Here is a 14,754-nt window from a genome sequence, read left to right as displayed (position 1 = left end):
TGAGTACATTATTGAGATGTTCCATGTTGCTTCAAGACTTAAGGCACTTAAAATCAAGCTTTCTAAGGAATTGCTTGTTCTTATGGTTTTGGTATTACTTCCTACACAGTTTAACCAATTTAAAATTAGTTACAACTATCAAAAAGAGAAATGGACTCTAAATGAGCCCATTTCTCATTGTTTGCAAGAGGAAGAAATGTTGAAACATGATAAGTCTGAAAGTGTCCATTTGGCCAGTGCCTCCAAAGATAGCCACAATTAGGAATATTTTTGAGACGGGAATTGCAAAATTTTTTCGAGGATTTTGAGTTTGGAAGGAGAAATAAGGTTAGAGACATTGCATTTGAAGAGGAATTGAATTTTAACTCAGTTCCTACTATCACTTTTAACGATGTTCAGGTTCTCATACCTATCATTGATCAAGAAGTGAATCTAGAACCTCAACAAGACAATGTTGAACAACTCCCTATTCAAGATGAGGTAATTGTTCTAGAAGAACAAACTCAACAACCTCAAAAACGAATGACATTAAGATGGTCCACTAAAGAAAGGATTATAATGGCTTTAGTGGAATATTTTGACATTAAACTGCATCAAATGAATGTTAAGTTAATGGTTTCTCAATGGTAACATTGATCATACATTTATATGGTGCAACTAGAAAACTTTGTGTTTGATGATGCAAAGTTAATGATTTGCAAATTAAAAAACTCCATCTATGGGCTTAAGCAGACTTCTCGTCAATAGTATTACAAATTTTACCAAATGATAATTATCTTATTCGGTTTAGAGATGAATTTGGTCGATAATTGTATATACCACAAGTTCAGTGGGAGTAAGGTTCTATATTTGGTTTTATATGTTAATGACATATTGCTTGTTAATAATAAGTTAATTTTCAACCAATACCCTAAGAATGATGTTCAGATTAAGGAAATGCATAAGATTCCTTATGTCTCAAGAGTGGGGAGTCTAATGTATGCTCAAGTACGTATACGTCCGGACATTGCGTACATTGTTGGGATGTTAGACAGATATTTAAGCAACCCTGGTATGAACCATTGGATAGCAGCCAAGAGGGTTATAAGGTATCTTCAGAGAACAAAAATTACATGCTCACATATCGGAGGTCTGATAAGTTAGATATCATTAGGTATATAGACTCCGATTTTGATGGAATATTGATGCAAAATTTTGCCACTAGGGTGCAAATTGTGACAATAATTGGTAGTCCTTTATTCCAATAAAAATAGGAGCACATTAAAGTCAAAGCACATAAAATTTAAGTTCATGGTTGTTAAAGTAAAAGTTTAGAGTGGTTAGGTGCCTGTAAAGCATATTGGGAAAAACTCCATGATTACGGACTAGCTTACTAAGGGACTACCACCCAAGGTTTTTCATGAGCACACTGCTCATATGGGTGTAATTTCAGTTAATAATATTTGGTTTTAGTGGGAGTTTGTACTTTTAATTGCTTTTATGTTATAGACACATTTCAGTTATTTTAGTTTACAAATATTAAGTTTATTTTCTGCAGAAATAAAGTTTATTTGGTTTCTTCACACTCTGATTTTAGTAAAGTTTGATCTCACAAAAGTTAAAGAGGACCAGTTGGAAATAGACATGTTTGGATCATATTGCATGTAATTTCCATGCTACACATCCATACTTGATCTATGACATTTGGTTGTGTTAATATACGTGATCAATGATACATTTAGTTACGATATATGAAACGAAAGTCGCCTTGGTTCTATGTTAACATGATTAATGGACGAGATTGTTTGGAATACATTTTGGATATGGTAGTAAGGTTTTGTGCTTATAAAGTTATATAATGAAATGTAATTATAAGGTAATCAGTGTATATATGGGGTCCAAGTGGGAGATTGTTGGAAAATATGGACATCACATATATAATACAATTAATTACATGTTATTATTTACTATCATAAAAGGTTAGCCCAAATTAAAAGTGATCTGATTTGGTTAAGGTTTATTAGACTTTAGTTATTAAATAAAGTATGAGTCAAATATGTGTAAATACTCTGGTAACTAATTTCTAATTGATGATGGACTGATTAGAAATTAGGGTTAATGTGCAAAAATTATATATTAGGGTTATGATCCCCAAAGTATACATAGCTAACTTTTCTAATATCTCATCATTAGAAAAGAGTGAGTCACCTTCTTAAAATTACTTGTATGCTAATCTGGAATATCAAAACCGCAAGATCTGTAGATTTCAAGAAATCAATGATTCAGGTACGCTTCCGCATCTAGTTTTGTTCTTGATTTATTATTGATGATTTGACATGACAGATCCTGGTTTATGATTTATTAAGTTTTGTATCAAGATTTTAATGATTCTAATAGTGTTGTCCACGCATTAAATTTTGTATAGAATATTGTCATTTTATTTGATACCTAAACAATTTTCTTTAGTCTGTCTCAATTTAATATTCAATAAATTGATTTCTGTTTAAAAAAATTGAAGTAATTTAATCCATGTCAATTTTAAAAGTGAACAATTAAGGACAATCAATCATGGCGACAATAACTTTCCTCAATTTTACATAAATTTAATTGGTATAATAACAAATTTAGCTATCATGATTTACACATTCTACCAATTTGATCATAATTCAATAAATTTAGCCTGCAATATTTTTGTAAATGTGTAAATATTGAAGTTAAATTTGTTGATTTTTTTAGAATCAAGACCAAATTAACAAAATATATAAACATCGTGAGCTAATTTTGTTAATATACCAATCACAATTATGCACAATTGACGAAAGACATTAACTCCATGATTAATTGTCCTTAATTGCTCATATTCAAAATTGACAAGGATTAAATTACTCTGATTTTTTTAAGAGAGATTAATTTGCTCAATTTCTAAATTGAGGACTAGAGATGTCTTTTTACCACTTTGATATAATTTGTAATGTCATACATAAATTTTAGTTTTGTGTGATTTTATACATAAAATTTTAATTTGATTAAATTATCACATATCACTAATAATATTATCCAATTAGTATTATTTTACGTTAATATATTGTATACACAAATAATTATATTAATCCAATATGAAAAAAATACATTTATTTATTTCTTTAAATGAGTATAGTTGAATCAAAATCAAAATTTCATATATACATATGAACCAAAATCAACTTTCACTTGGGATACAATAAGATTGTACATGCCCTTTATTTATAGGGCTTCAAATACCATTAGTTGCAAAGCATTAAGGACCAACATTAAGGCACCCTATAAATGATTTAAGGGTTACAAGGTAATGAATTTAGGGGTTATGGACATTCATTCTTTAGGGATTACAATAGAATAAATTTGAGGGGGGTTATGGACATCCATTTATCAAGGATTTACAACACTCTCCCTTAGATGTTCATCAATGAAAATGTCTCATAAAAAAATTATTAGAAAAAACCCTATGGGATAAAAACCTAATGAAGGAAAAGAGTACATAATCTGTTATTACAAGTTGCCTCGTTAAAAACCTTTTCCAGGAAAACTCAGTGGGACAAAACCCTAGTTAAAAGAAAAGAGTACAACGTGTTTTTGGCTCCCCTAATGGCAACATCACATTACATCTTTGAGTTGACGCATTCCAATCTTGTGTAGTAGTCTTTCAAACATTTAAGTTGGCAATACCTTGGTAAAAAGATCTGCTAAAGTATCACTAGAACGAATTTGTTGAACTTCTATATCACATTTCTTCTTAAGATCATGAATGAAGAATAGTTTTGATGAATTGTGTTCGTTGTATCACCTTTGATGTAACCGCCCTTCAATTGAGCTATACATGTTGCATTATATTTGTATAAGATAGTTGACATCTTTTCCTATAAAGGCAAATTACATATCTTTTGAATATGTTGGGTTCATAACCTTAGTCAAACACACTTTTAGCTTGCCTCTTGTATTGCAATTATTTCTGCATGATTTGAAGAGGTAGCAGGTAATGTCTACTTTGAATGCCATAATATGGCAGTACCTCCATATGTAAATAAATATTCTGTTTAAGATCAACCTTTATGTGGATTCAATAAATATCTAGCATCAACATGGCTGACTAATAGGGATTTTGAATCATTTGAATAAAATAACCCCATGTCAATAGTCCATTTGAGATATCTAAATACATTTTTAATTATATTCCAATGTCTACGTGTTGGAGAAGAACTAAATATTACTAACAAGTTTACAGCGAAAGCTATATCAGGTCTTATGTTGCTTGTAAGATGCATCAATACCCCTATGACACTTAGATATGATACTTTAGGACCAATAAAATCTTCATCATTCTCGCAATGATGAAATTTATCTTTATTCACATCTAACAATCGTACAACCATCAGGGTACTCAATAGATATGCTTTATCCATGTAAAATTTCTTTAAAATTTTTTCCATATAAGTTGTTTAATGGACATGAATTCTATCTTTTAAATGCTTGATCTACAGGCCAAGATAAAACTTTGTTTTTTCAATATATTTCATCTCAAATTCTTTTTAAAAACAATATACTACATTTTAAAGCTCTTCAAGAGTTCTAATAATATTTAGATCATCAACATATATAATAATTATCACAAAATTTGATACAGACCTTTTTATAAAGACACATTAACAAATTGGATCATTTTTATAATATTTTTTAACAAATATTCACTAAGACAATTGTACCACATACGTCCAAATTTTTTTAATCTAATCGAGCAACTTTCTCGAGAAACTCTATATCCTTCTGGGATTTTAAATCCTTTAGGGATTTTCATATAAATTTCACTATCAAGTGTACCAAATAGGCTGTAATAACATCCATTAGACGCATGCAAAAATTTTCACGTACTGCCAGACTAATAAGATATCTAAACGTGATTGCATCCACTATAGAAAAATATGTCTTTTCGCAATCAATGTCAGGCCTTTGCGAAAATCATTGTGCTATAAGTCATGCTTTATATATTACGAGTTCATTTTTCTAATTTTGTTTCTGCACAAATGCCCATCTATATCTTACCAGCTTTACATCTGTAGGTGTTTGGTCTATAAGTCCAAAAACCTCATGTTTAACAAGTGAATTTAATTCTACTTGAATTGTGTCTTTCCAATCTGACCAATCTTTTCTATTTCTACGTTTCTCAATAGATTTGGGCTTAAGATCTTCATTTCTTTTGTTATTTCAATAGCAACATTATAAGAAAAAATGTTGTCAACTACTAATTTTTTATTTTGGTTCCATATTTTCTCTATTGACATAACTTATTAAGATCTCTTTATTTTCATTATTTTCATTTTCACTTTTAGGTACTTGGATCTCTTCTTAAGTTTTATAATTAGTTGTGTCATAGGTCTCTTCAGGAACCCTCGTCTCCACTATATGACCATCTTAAATGTTTTCTCTTCTCTTTTTATGAGAATTTTCATCTTTGGAACAAATAAATATTATGATTTAGACATGCATTACTTTCATTTACTTTAATAAATTGCCCTATTGAGACTTCAATTCAAATTAAAACATTAGCCAATATATAACATTTGGTTATTCTAATTAGGTTAGTAAATGTATTTGGCAGTTTATTTGTAAAATAAATTATTTGTTAAACTTTTGTTTCACATTGCTTTGTACGAGAATTTTAGATGATGACAATTCATTCCAAGTATTTTATTCAACCAACTTTTTATTCTCTCCCCATAATATTGGGAAATCGATCTCATAATAATCGACAACTCATGTCATAACTAAATCTCCAATTAATAGCTAAATAATATTTAATAATATAAGGAGACTCATATCAATGTACATTCTGAACCTCCTATAAAGACTCATTTTTGTGAATTTTGGTGGAGCAATTAGAACATATACACACATACAAAAATTTTAGGATGAGAAATATTTAACTCATGACCAAAAGTCAATTGTAACGGGGAATATTTATAACTTATTGGCTTGATGCATATAAGTGTTATGGCACATATATCAACATAATTTCATGTTGAAATAGGAAGTTTTATTCTCATAACTAGTGGTTTAAATATTAACCAGAGACGTTAAATCAATAATTTCTTTAAACCATTATGCATATAGTAACAGGATTTATAAAAGTTTTTCAAACTCATATACAACAATCAATAAAAGTCTGAGATATAAACTCATCAACATTAGCAAGATGAATTGTTTTAATTGCATAATCAAAAACTAATCATTTAAACAAGCAATCTCGCAAACGACAAGTTACGAGTTGATAACACATATGTGATTATTTTGTAGATGCATCTACCAAAATCATATAATATCAAAACAATCCACATAGGGATGAATGAGTCCGCATTCATTTCAGAAATGCAAGACATTAAATCTAAACTTTAGCTAGTGAGTTTTTAATAATAAATTTTCATTGAGAACAAACAACACATGAGAATTCTTTTAAATTAAAGAATCTTCTAGTTTTTTAATGAATGTCCATTTGAATTCTCATTTAATTTTCACATCATATATGATTCAGGATGGTATAGCTAGTCACAACAAGTAGTAAATGTATTTCTATCGGTAAACTTTTGGTTTACTTTAACATGCTTTTCAATTGTACTAATAATGTCAATATAAATTGTGACAATTGATAATTTTATTGTCATTCCTTTTACTTTGTATCATTATATAAATAGTACTATGACATTTACTTTTGGAAATGTCTAAACCAATGTGAAGTCCATAATGTCAGCAACTCAATAAAAGAAATATAATTTGCAAATGATTATATGCAATATTTGCTTTAAGAAATATGTCAAAATCTTCAAATGTCCAAATTGACTTTAATAATCAAAAGTGATTACAAAATTTATTATATTTATTACAAATATTCACTTCAAGGGATATGCAAAAAATAATTTAGACAATAATGTAAGCATATATCATATTTCTTACCAATAAGATCATAATCATCCGCTTCAAGTAATGATTAATTAGTATATGTCATTGATAATTCTATTCTAAGAATGAACATTAATCAACATTGTGAATCATCCATATCAATACAATAGATTCCATTGTCGTAATTGTTATGTATTGCTACATTCACTTCAAGGAATGGAGCAAAACTAGTGGGATAAATATTTTGTTATTTAACCATAAGATAACATGAGATAAATTCAAAATACTTTTAAAATCATTTTCACAAGAGTTTTACATCATCAATTAATTAGAAAGAAATAGCCAAGACATACATAAAGTTTATTGTAAACCAAATGCATGGATAAAACTGACATCTAAAATATCAAACCTACTATAATGCTAGTGTTAACAAAAATTTCACAAATCATCGCAAACATACATGAAATTTACTTCAAAACCATACATCTCATGTTTACTAAAACTTTTTCACTTGCAATTGCTCATGCCATCTCACTAATCAGTTGCTAAATGAATAACATAAATTGCATAAAATACACAGAACAACTTTGCAAAAGTAAATATTGTCAACTAAGACCATTCAAGAATTAAAGATTTGGTTGTAATTAAACTTGAAATTCTACAATAGAATTAGCCCAAAAATCAATTAAGACATTCCTCAAAGTTTGTCCTTAAATGGACTTAAAACAATCATACTTGATATAAAATAATTTTGATTTTATTAATATATGTAATAATTTATTCATTGTTGATTAAGAGAATTTTTAAAAATATTAAAGTCTAAAAATATATAATGTCTAGAATTAAGAATATATATATGTGTATTCAAATTGAAACCATCAAATAAACACATAAAAACGATGACTAAGAATCGATGCAGGTCACATATTATGATAAACCTTAGGCCTTAGATTAATAAAGGTAATCGATAATATTATGGATTGTGATTTACAAATTTATCAATTTATAAAATTAAAATTAATTTATCATCATTCATACATAATCATCAAGCAATTATCAAATAATATATATTAAAAAACATTTTTTTATGAACAAAAATCTAGATAACATATAGGCACGTGATATGATAAGTAAATTTACCTTAGCTTCTTATCTTCTGCAAAAGTTTCAATAGCAACTGCAAGCAGTCCATAAAATTTGGCACAATCCTTAAAATATATAAATAGAACAAATTAAATAAAATCATCATAGTTAATCAAGAATTAAGAAAAATAAAAATCTAATATGAAAAAAAAAGCCTTGCAAATTGTTGCATCTTGTGTATGAAGCTTCAAATGAAAAATATAAGTCTAATCTTCAATACATAAGATCTTTTTTTCTTTTGAGCAAGTTCATGCTGATAATGTATTATAAACTAAGAGAATTATAGAATGAACAAAATAAAAGAATAAAAAAAAATAAAAGGATGATTCAGCTTTCACTTGGGATACAATAAATACAATAAAGTTATACATGCCCTTTATTTATAGGACTTTTAAGTACCATAAGTTACAAAGCATTAAAGACCAACACTGACGTACCCTATAAATAATTTAAGGATTATAAGATAATGAATTTAGGAGGATAAATTTAATGGAGTTATAAACATCAATGGATTTACAACATTTTCAAAATTATTCATCCTAAACAATATATTTTTAAGAAGTATGCAATGTATGTTGTATTCCCACTGTAATCAATAAAAGGCAGAGCTTTAAGCACATTGTACATTATATTACATTATTGATAAGAGAAGAAAATAAAAAACTTATGGTATACATTATATTAAATTACATCATTCATGGGGATGATTCAATATACGATGTTAGAAAATCCACTCTCAAGTCTTCCCTTTTCTCTGGGGTTCAAAAAGAGGTGCCTTGCTGATGAAGTTATCTAGTATTAGCCATCTCGGTTGAGGCATCGGACCATACATTATCCGGAATTGAAGCCGAAGCAACCTAACCTATGCTTTCTCCGGTTACTCAACTTTTTAACTTCACTTAGACCATTTTCATGGAACCCATTTACCTCGACAGTTCCATTCCTGTAGAAACTCAAAGCAACCTGGTTGTTGGGTTTCGATACATTTGGCAATGGTGAAACCGGTACTTCTTTGTTATGGTTAGCTTCCCTAGCAAAAGAATTTGAATCTTCATCCCTGCATTACATCCACAGATCGAAACCGGTAAACCCAAAGACAATGCCGATCATTTGCAATTGTGATTTAGTTGACAAGAAAACTGGAGACCAATGGTAATGGCAAAAGGATATGAAAATATGTCAAAATATATTAACAGGGTTACCTTGTATCGTTAATGTCACTGCTATTCTGGGACTTATCCAAAGTCATCTCCAGATTTTCCGCAAACTGTTCGGAGGTGGCTTTAACATTGTCCTCAGCTTTTAAATAAACAGCACCCTCTTCCAAATTTGCAGTTTCTTCATCAGAGAAACTGGTTCGGGAGTTAAATCCATGTTGCTGTACTAATGAAATTACCTTATCTAGTGTTCTTAGAGCATCTTGCACCTCAGGACGAATAGAAAATTTTCTTTTATCATTTACGCCATTTGCATCAAATGTAATGTTATCGCCCTCCTCTGGTTGTGTACTCCCTTCAGTTTCTTCTTCCTCAATTTCACCAAAAGATTTTATCACTGTGTCTTGTTCTTTCCAGGGTGGAATTTCAACGGCATGGTCATTAGCACAAAGCTTCTTTCCGATATCATGCGTGTCATCTTGTGTGCGTTCAATTAAACTCTTGTTCCGCAAAAGGAGGGCTTCACTTTTAGGCCCGTGTACTTCAAGAACTTCACCCGATTTGTTACTGGCGTAAAGTGCTTCACGTATTAGCGCAAATAAAGGGTCTCCCAAGGCCTTGCTGTAATCTTTGTCGTGGTTCGACACAGAAGCCACAGTCTATAAGCATTGCAAACCCAAAAATCTGAGAGATTTATTCGTTCCTAGTAATAATCTGCATTGTGAAAAAAGTTCCGAATGCCCTCAGCAATGAAACCTTTTACGATGAATAATCAGTTGTATCCATCTATACTCAGGATTTCATTGCTCAGAGTCTTCATTTTCCCTAAAGTACCCATGTCCGGCAAGAGTATCAAACAGGTATTTGAACATGGGTATCGGGATATAATTCTTGAAATATATGGAAAAACTTTGAAAAAGTAAAGCATACCCGTATTTGACACTCACTTTCGAGTCCAAGTAACATAAGTTATTTTAGAATTTAAGAAGAGAAAAAAAAATTAAACTGGGTGTTCGGGGGAAATTAAGATGTCGTATTAGGAGAATGTATGACCTTTTGATAGAGTCTGAAGCCATTTCCAACAAGCTGCCTTGAGATGAAGTTTATAAGGGATGGAGGGACAAAATCCAGCTTCATATCCATGTTTGCAATTGTCCTCCAAAATTAACAAAACTTCAACATTTAGAGGAAAAAAACTGAAGTATACGAGAGGAATATAAAAAAATCCTTATGACAGGACTTTTCGAATCATATAAACACTGAACCAGACAAATCTTGTCATCCCAATTTCAGGCTCTCTCCTAATCATATCTCGAAACCAAAATGAACCATCAGAAGACCAGGATTTAGCTAATGCCAACAACAAATGTGTCGGGATGTTCAAAAAGTAAACTCCTCAAGCACATGAGCTGTTCAGGTTTCAAGTCCACTATCTTTGCAATCAAAACTCCTGCGGTGCTTGTACTAACAGAGACCTAAGCCCTTTCTCGAAATGATACAGAATAATCTACTTTCCTATCTTCGTATGACAACTTAAAAGTATTACAACAACTCACCTAAAATAGCTTCTTTCATCGTTCACCTTCTGCAAAGCGAAGCCTCCAACCATGTCAATCCTTACAACATCCTTTGCTTCAGGAATTCCGTTATTAGTAAATCCATGAGTTGCTTTATCAATGCTGCTCACATCTGAGATCTACAAGCAAAAACATAGACGTATTTTAGCTATATTTCCCAATGTACGGGAAGAAAGCCAATTGCAAAGTTGATGAAAGTATATCCAAGTATTTGAAGTCACTACAGTGTTGACGAGAATGACAATCAGATCTTCTTGAAAGTACTCGAAGAAGAAAAAGTGTACTAGAGCCTCCCTAGCTGACAGTGGCCATGCAACCTTCATCCTTCTCCCGAAAATACAAAAACAAGCAGGCATTTTACAATTTCAGGCCTCAACACAGTATTAAGAAAAAAAAAAGGGAAACAAATTTAAATAAAAATTTTGGGTTTTAGGCTCAACAAACCTCACTAGAGATATCTGTTCGCCAATTCGGACCTTTTGTAAACAAGTAGAACTATTTATTTTGAAAGGTGGAAAACTAGACTGAGGCCACCTGGGAAAAAGTAAAAGAATACCACACGTGCGTCATGGTTTAGGATCGGATCCGAAAGTAAAATCGATAAAAGTGTACAGAATTTGGAAACATGATACATCATATTAGTTAAACCAAGGATATAAAGAAAGAAAATGTCGATTCTGCACTCGAATTAAGTGGAAAAATGAAAACAATTCTTACCATTTCTTGTAGAGAGCTGACTCCCAAGAGATACATAAACCTACAACGAAGCGAACAGCTGGTTTAAAAGTTGTTTTATACAATTATGACCGGTATTGAAAAGTCTTAAATTAATTGCATAATCTTTGTTCTCATAATTTTGGATTAAGTTGTTAAAGTAATTAAGTATGAGCTGAACTTACAGACATCCAAAGGCCCATCGACATAGCCTTCAACAAGTAATGTATGAAACGGAGTGCCATGAGGTCCTTCACGGTACATAACACGGAACTCTTCATTATCGTGCTTCAACTGTCAAAACAAGTTGATAAGGCATTTGCAGAGCAATTTATACAAGAGAACCACAGAGTGTCCATCTAATAGACCATACTTTCCATTCACCATGTGATGTTTCACTGGATTTTGAAACGTGATGATCATCAATACAAGTACTCCTTAACATGCCTAGAAGATTCGATACTTCCCGAGCCCTTTTGCCCAGTAAATCTTCACTAAAATCTGTCGGCAAAAGAAAAATTAAAAGAAAATGAGCATAGAGGGACTAAAGGACCCATATCAATGGCAGTTTAAATGCTATTAACCTTCTTTCTCATCCTGTGCATATCGTAAAATCTGATTCTTGACTAGGGTTTTAAGCATCTCGGGATCAGTCAGTTCAGCACAAGACAATGTCTTGTCCAGCCTCTCTCTGTATCGAGAGATTGCCTTTTCCTTTTCCATATTTACATCTGTAAATAAACAGTATTCAGCTCCCTCTTAAGCACTTCGAGGAGCAACTAACCTTGCGAATAAAAACCAATTCAAAATTAAGAACTTCACGATTTTTACGATGTTAAACAAATGAAAATGCAAATGCATATGCATATGCAGCTGTAAGGGACAATGTGCAGAATTTGAGCCAAAAACAAATAAGCCTGAAATCAAAGAAGCTCAACTTACATGAAGCTGAATGAGAATGAAACCAAAACTTTGTTCTCCAATCAGAATTCTGGGAAGAAGCCAGAATCAGAAAAGTAAAAACCCAGCAACCCAAAACGAAAATGCTGCAGATCTCAATGAAAAGTAAACTTCACTTCCTCAACCTCCAATGGCTCTCTCTCTTGATCTTGATAAAAATGAAAAAAGCCACTTGATTTGAGATCCCCCAAAAGCAAAATAAATGAACCACACTCAGCAATAAAATCGAAATTACATCTCTTTGTTATCTCTTCTTCTTGAACCGCACAATACGTGCATGTTGGGTGGGTTCTTAGGACAACTGCGAAGAAGGGTCCCACCAATAAAGACATACTTCATGCTTCCGTCTTCAGATTTCTTAGGCCTAATTTGAAAATTCTTAATTCAAATTTAGACAATGAATTGAGTTTGAAATTTAATATAGAAATAAAATTTATTTTTATTAAGTAAATGAATTCAAATGATAAATATAAAATATATTTATGAATTAAAATTATTATGTATATATCTTTCAAATATATATTGAATTTTAATTAAATAAACAAGGTTGACATTCATTTGGAAACGATTCTTTTTTATTTACAAGGCATGATTCCTTTAATGTGACATGTTAGGGAGATAGTTAGGTGCTATACATATAATCCGAACGATACATACCCTTTTTAGATTTGACACATATCCTAAACGTGTATTTTTAATAGGATTTACACCTAAATATCATCATACGTGCTTATGTGTCCCGCCTCGCATGGTGGCAAGGAGTGTTTGCATATATTCGGAAGGATATTTCACCTTACAAAGTTACAAGTTACTAGGCATTATTGTCGCTATGGACATATAGAACTTTAATGTATTCTAATAGTTCATTTTACATACGCTTGATATTTGTGTCATGGACATGTATTAACTTTTCATGATTCCCCGTACTTTTTTCATGTTTTAAATTGTTTTGTGTTCCATATAATTTGTTATAATAATTTAATTTTAACTAATTAAATTACAAAATTACATTTATTACAAATTATTCTAAATTTTACTTCATTTACCCGAAGCGAAGTGAGGGCATATTCTAGTAGCAATAAAATTGAAGTCTTAAATAGATCATGGAGATATCATATTGTTGATACCAATTTCATATTTCCATTATAGATAGAGTTAATTAAAAAGAAATTTAAAAAAAATGATATTTTAACGTTGTTATATTCATATAAAAATCACCGTAATATCTACAAAAATAACTCTTGTACAGTCTTTTCTTTTATCTAAAAGGAGTATTTCATAAATTAAAAAAAGAAAGAAAGAAAGTAATACGATATTAAATACGACCATAGGCATCGAACTTCAATACAGTCACAACTGGGACACATTCCATTACACTATAAACAAACATGAAGAAGAAAAAACACAAACACATTAATTTAAGTGAATGAAAAACCTGAGGTACCAAGCATGGATGAAAGATGATCTGTTACCACATCCACGTGACGGACTTCTCAAAGGATGATATTTTCAGGTCAGTTAGGCGCATCGATGGTTCTATATCTCATAATCTCAACTCCAAGGTAGTCGAGACAGCCATGAACAGCAACATGAGGCTTCCCAACCTTTACTCGAACTGCAGATATTTGAGAGTGATTTGTGAAGGTTTTTGATGCAATCATTTGAGCCACTGATTCCAAAAGATCATGAGATGGCCCTTCCACGACTTCCTTCACTATGCTATTACATAAAGTCGCCAAATTTCTAATTAAAACCAATACATAAGCTAAAAGATTCAATTCAATGTCTTTTCGGTTACTCACCGGTAAATATCGGTGTAACTAAGGGTGTCCGATAAGTTGTCAGATTTACCGGCTTTCCGAAGATCCATCCAAGCATCTACATCCACCAAGAACTTCTGACCCAGTTTTTTCTCTTCAGCCTTTACTCCATGGAAACCATGAAATTTCAAGCCCCTCAATATGAGTTTGTCCCCGGTTGGTATTCCATTTCCAATACCTTCCATCCTCGTCACCTCCGGTACCGGGACTCGACAGTTCGACACGATCCGACACTGGACACGGATCAGATCCGGCGAAATCGAAAGGAAGAGGATACACGGCGGTGGCAGCGGCGTCGGCGATCGTCTACAAGCTCTGATAAAGTAGTTGCTGGAGGAAAAGAAAACAAAAACTGATGGGGAAAGCCCCCAACGGTAATCGGCAGTAACAGATAAGAAGATCTTCTCGTGGCTTTACTTTTAGTTCCTAGGGTTTTTCTTGTCAATGAGGAAGGTGTTTTTTTTAAAATGCAGATTC

At 31.5% G+C, this 14,754-nt stretch overlaps 2 protein-coding genes across 5 annotated transcripts; both read right to left on the bottom strand.

The window, feature by feature from the left end:
• Positions 1–8,513: 8,513 nt before the first annotated feature.
• Positions 8,514–12,780, bottom strand: LOC107921163 (uncharacterized). Of its 4 annotated transcripts, none has more exons than XM_016851035.2 (11): positions 12,440–12,780; positions 12,082–12,281; positions 11,871–11,998; positions 11,683–11,791; positions 11,501–11,540; positions 11,228–11,317; positions 11,008–11,107; positions 10,763–10,902; positions 10,260–10,362; positions 9,252–9,865; positions 8,514–9,106 (listed from the first exon to the last, which is right to left on the bottom strand). In XM_016851035.2, exons 2-11 carry the CDS (start codon positions 12,218–12,220, stop codon positions 8,881–8,883), a joined length of 1,689 nt encoding a protein of 562 aa, XP_016706524.2. In that variant the 5' UTR covers positions 12,221–12,281; positions 12,440–12,780; the 3' UTR covers positions 8,514–8,880. The 4 variants fall into 4 exon arrangements, with proteins under 4 accessions (XP_016706524.2, XP_016706525.2, XP_016706526.2 ...); XM_016851036.2 differs by having other exon boundaries at positions 12,082–12,276; XM_016851037.2 differs by lacking the exon at positions 12,440–12,780 and having other exon boundaries at positions 11,882–11,998; positions 12,082–12,224.
• Positions 12,781–13,772: 992 nt separating this feature from the next.
• On the bottom strand, positions 13,773–14,513 carry LOC107921273 (dihydroneopterin aldolase 2). The gene is made up of 2 exons (XM_016851146.2): positions 14,260–14,513; positions 13,773–14,176 (listed from the first exon to the last, which is right to left on the bottom strand). The coding sequence occupies exons 1-2, from the start codon at positions 14,460–14,462 to the stop codon at positions 13,972–13,974; spliced, it is 408 nt and encodes a 135-aa protein (XP_016706635.1). The 5' UTR covers positions 14,463–14,513; the 3' UTR covers positions 13,773–13,971.
• Between the last annotated feature and the right edge of the window lie 241 nt (positions 14,514–14,754).

This window comes from Gossypium hirsutum, chromosome D01 (genome assembly GCF_007990345.1).
Source record: "Gossypium hirsutum isolate 1008001.06 chromosome D01, Gossypium_hirsutum_v2.1, whole genome shotgun sequence".
Lineage (NCBI taxonomy): Eukaryota > Viridiplantae > Streptophyta > Magnoliopsida > Malvales > Malvaceae > Gossypium > Gossypium hirsutum.
Note: the sequence above shows the minus strand (reverse complement) of the source record. Positions and strands in the feature narration are given on the sequence as shown.

Coding starts and splice junctions, on each gene's coding strand:
- LOC107921163 (XM_016851035.2), bottom strand. CDS start 12,220: ATGGAAAAGGAAAAGGCAATCTCTCGATACAGAGAGAGGCTGGACAAG. Junction 11,318..11,500: donor TCAGCTCTCTACAAGAAATG/GTAAGAATTGTT, acceptor ACTTTTTCCCAG/GTGGCCTCAGTCTAGTTTTC. Junction 11,108..11,227: donor GAACAGATATCTCTAGTGAG/GTTTGTTGAGCC, acceptor TTTCGGGAGAAG/GATGAAGGTTGCATGGCCAC.
- LOC107921273 (XM_016851146.2), bottom strand. CDS start 14,462: ATGGAAGGTATTGGAAATGGAATACCAACCGGGGACAAACTCATATTG. Junction 14,177..14,259: donor AGTTACACCGATATTTACCG/GTGAGTAACCGA, acceptor TTTATGTAATAG/CATAGTGAAGGAAGTCGTGG.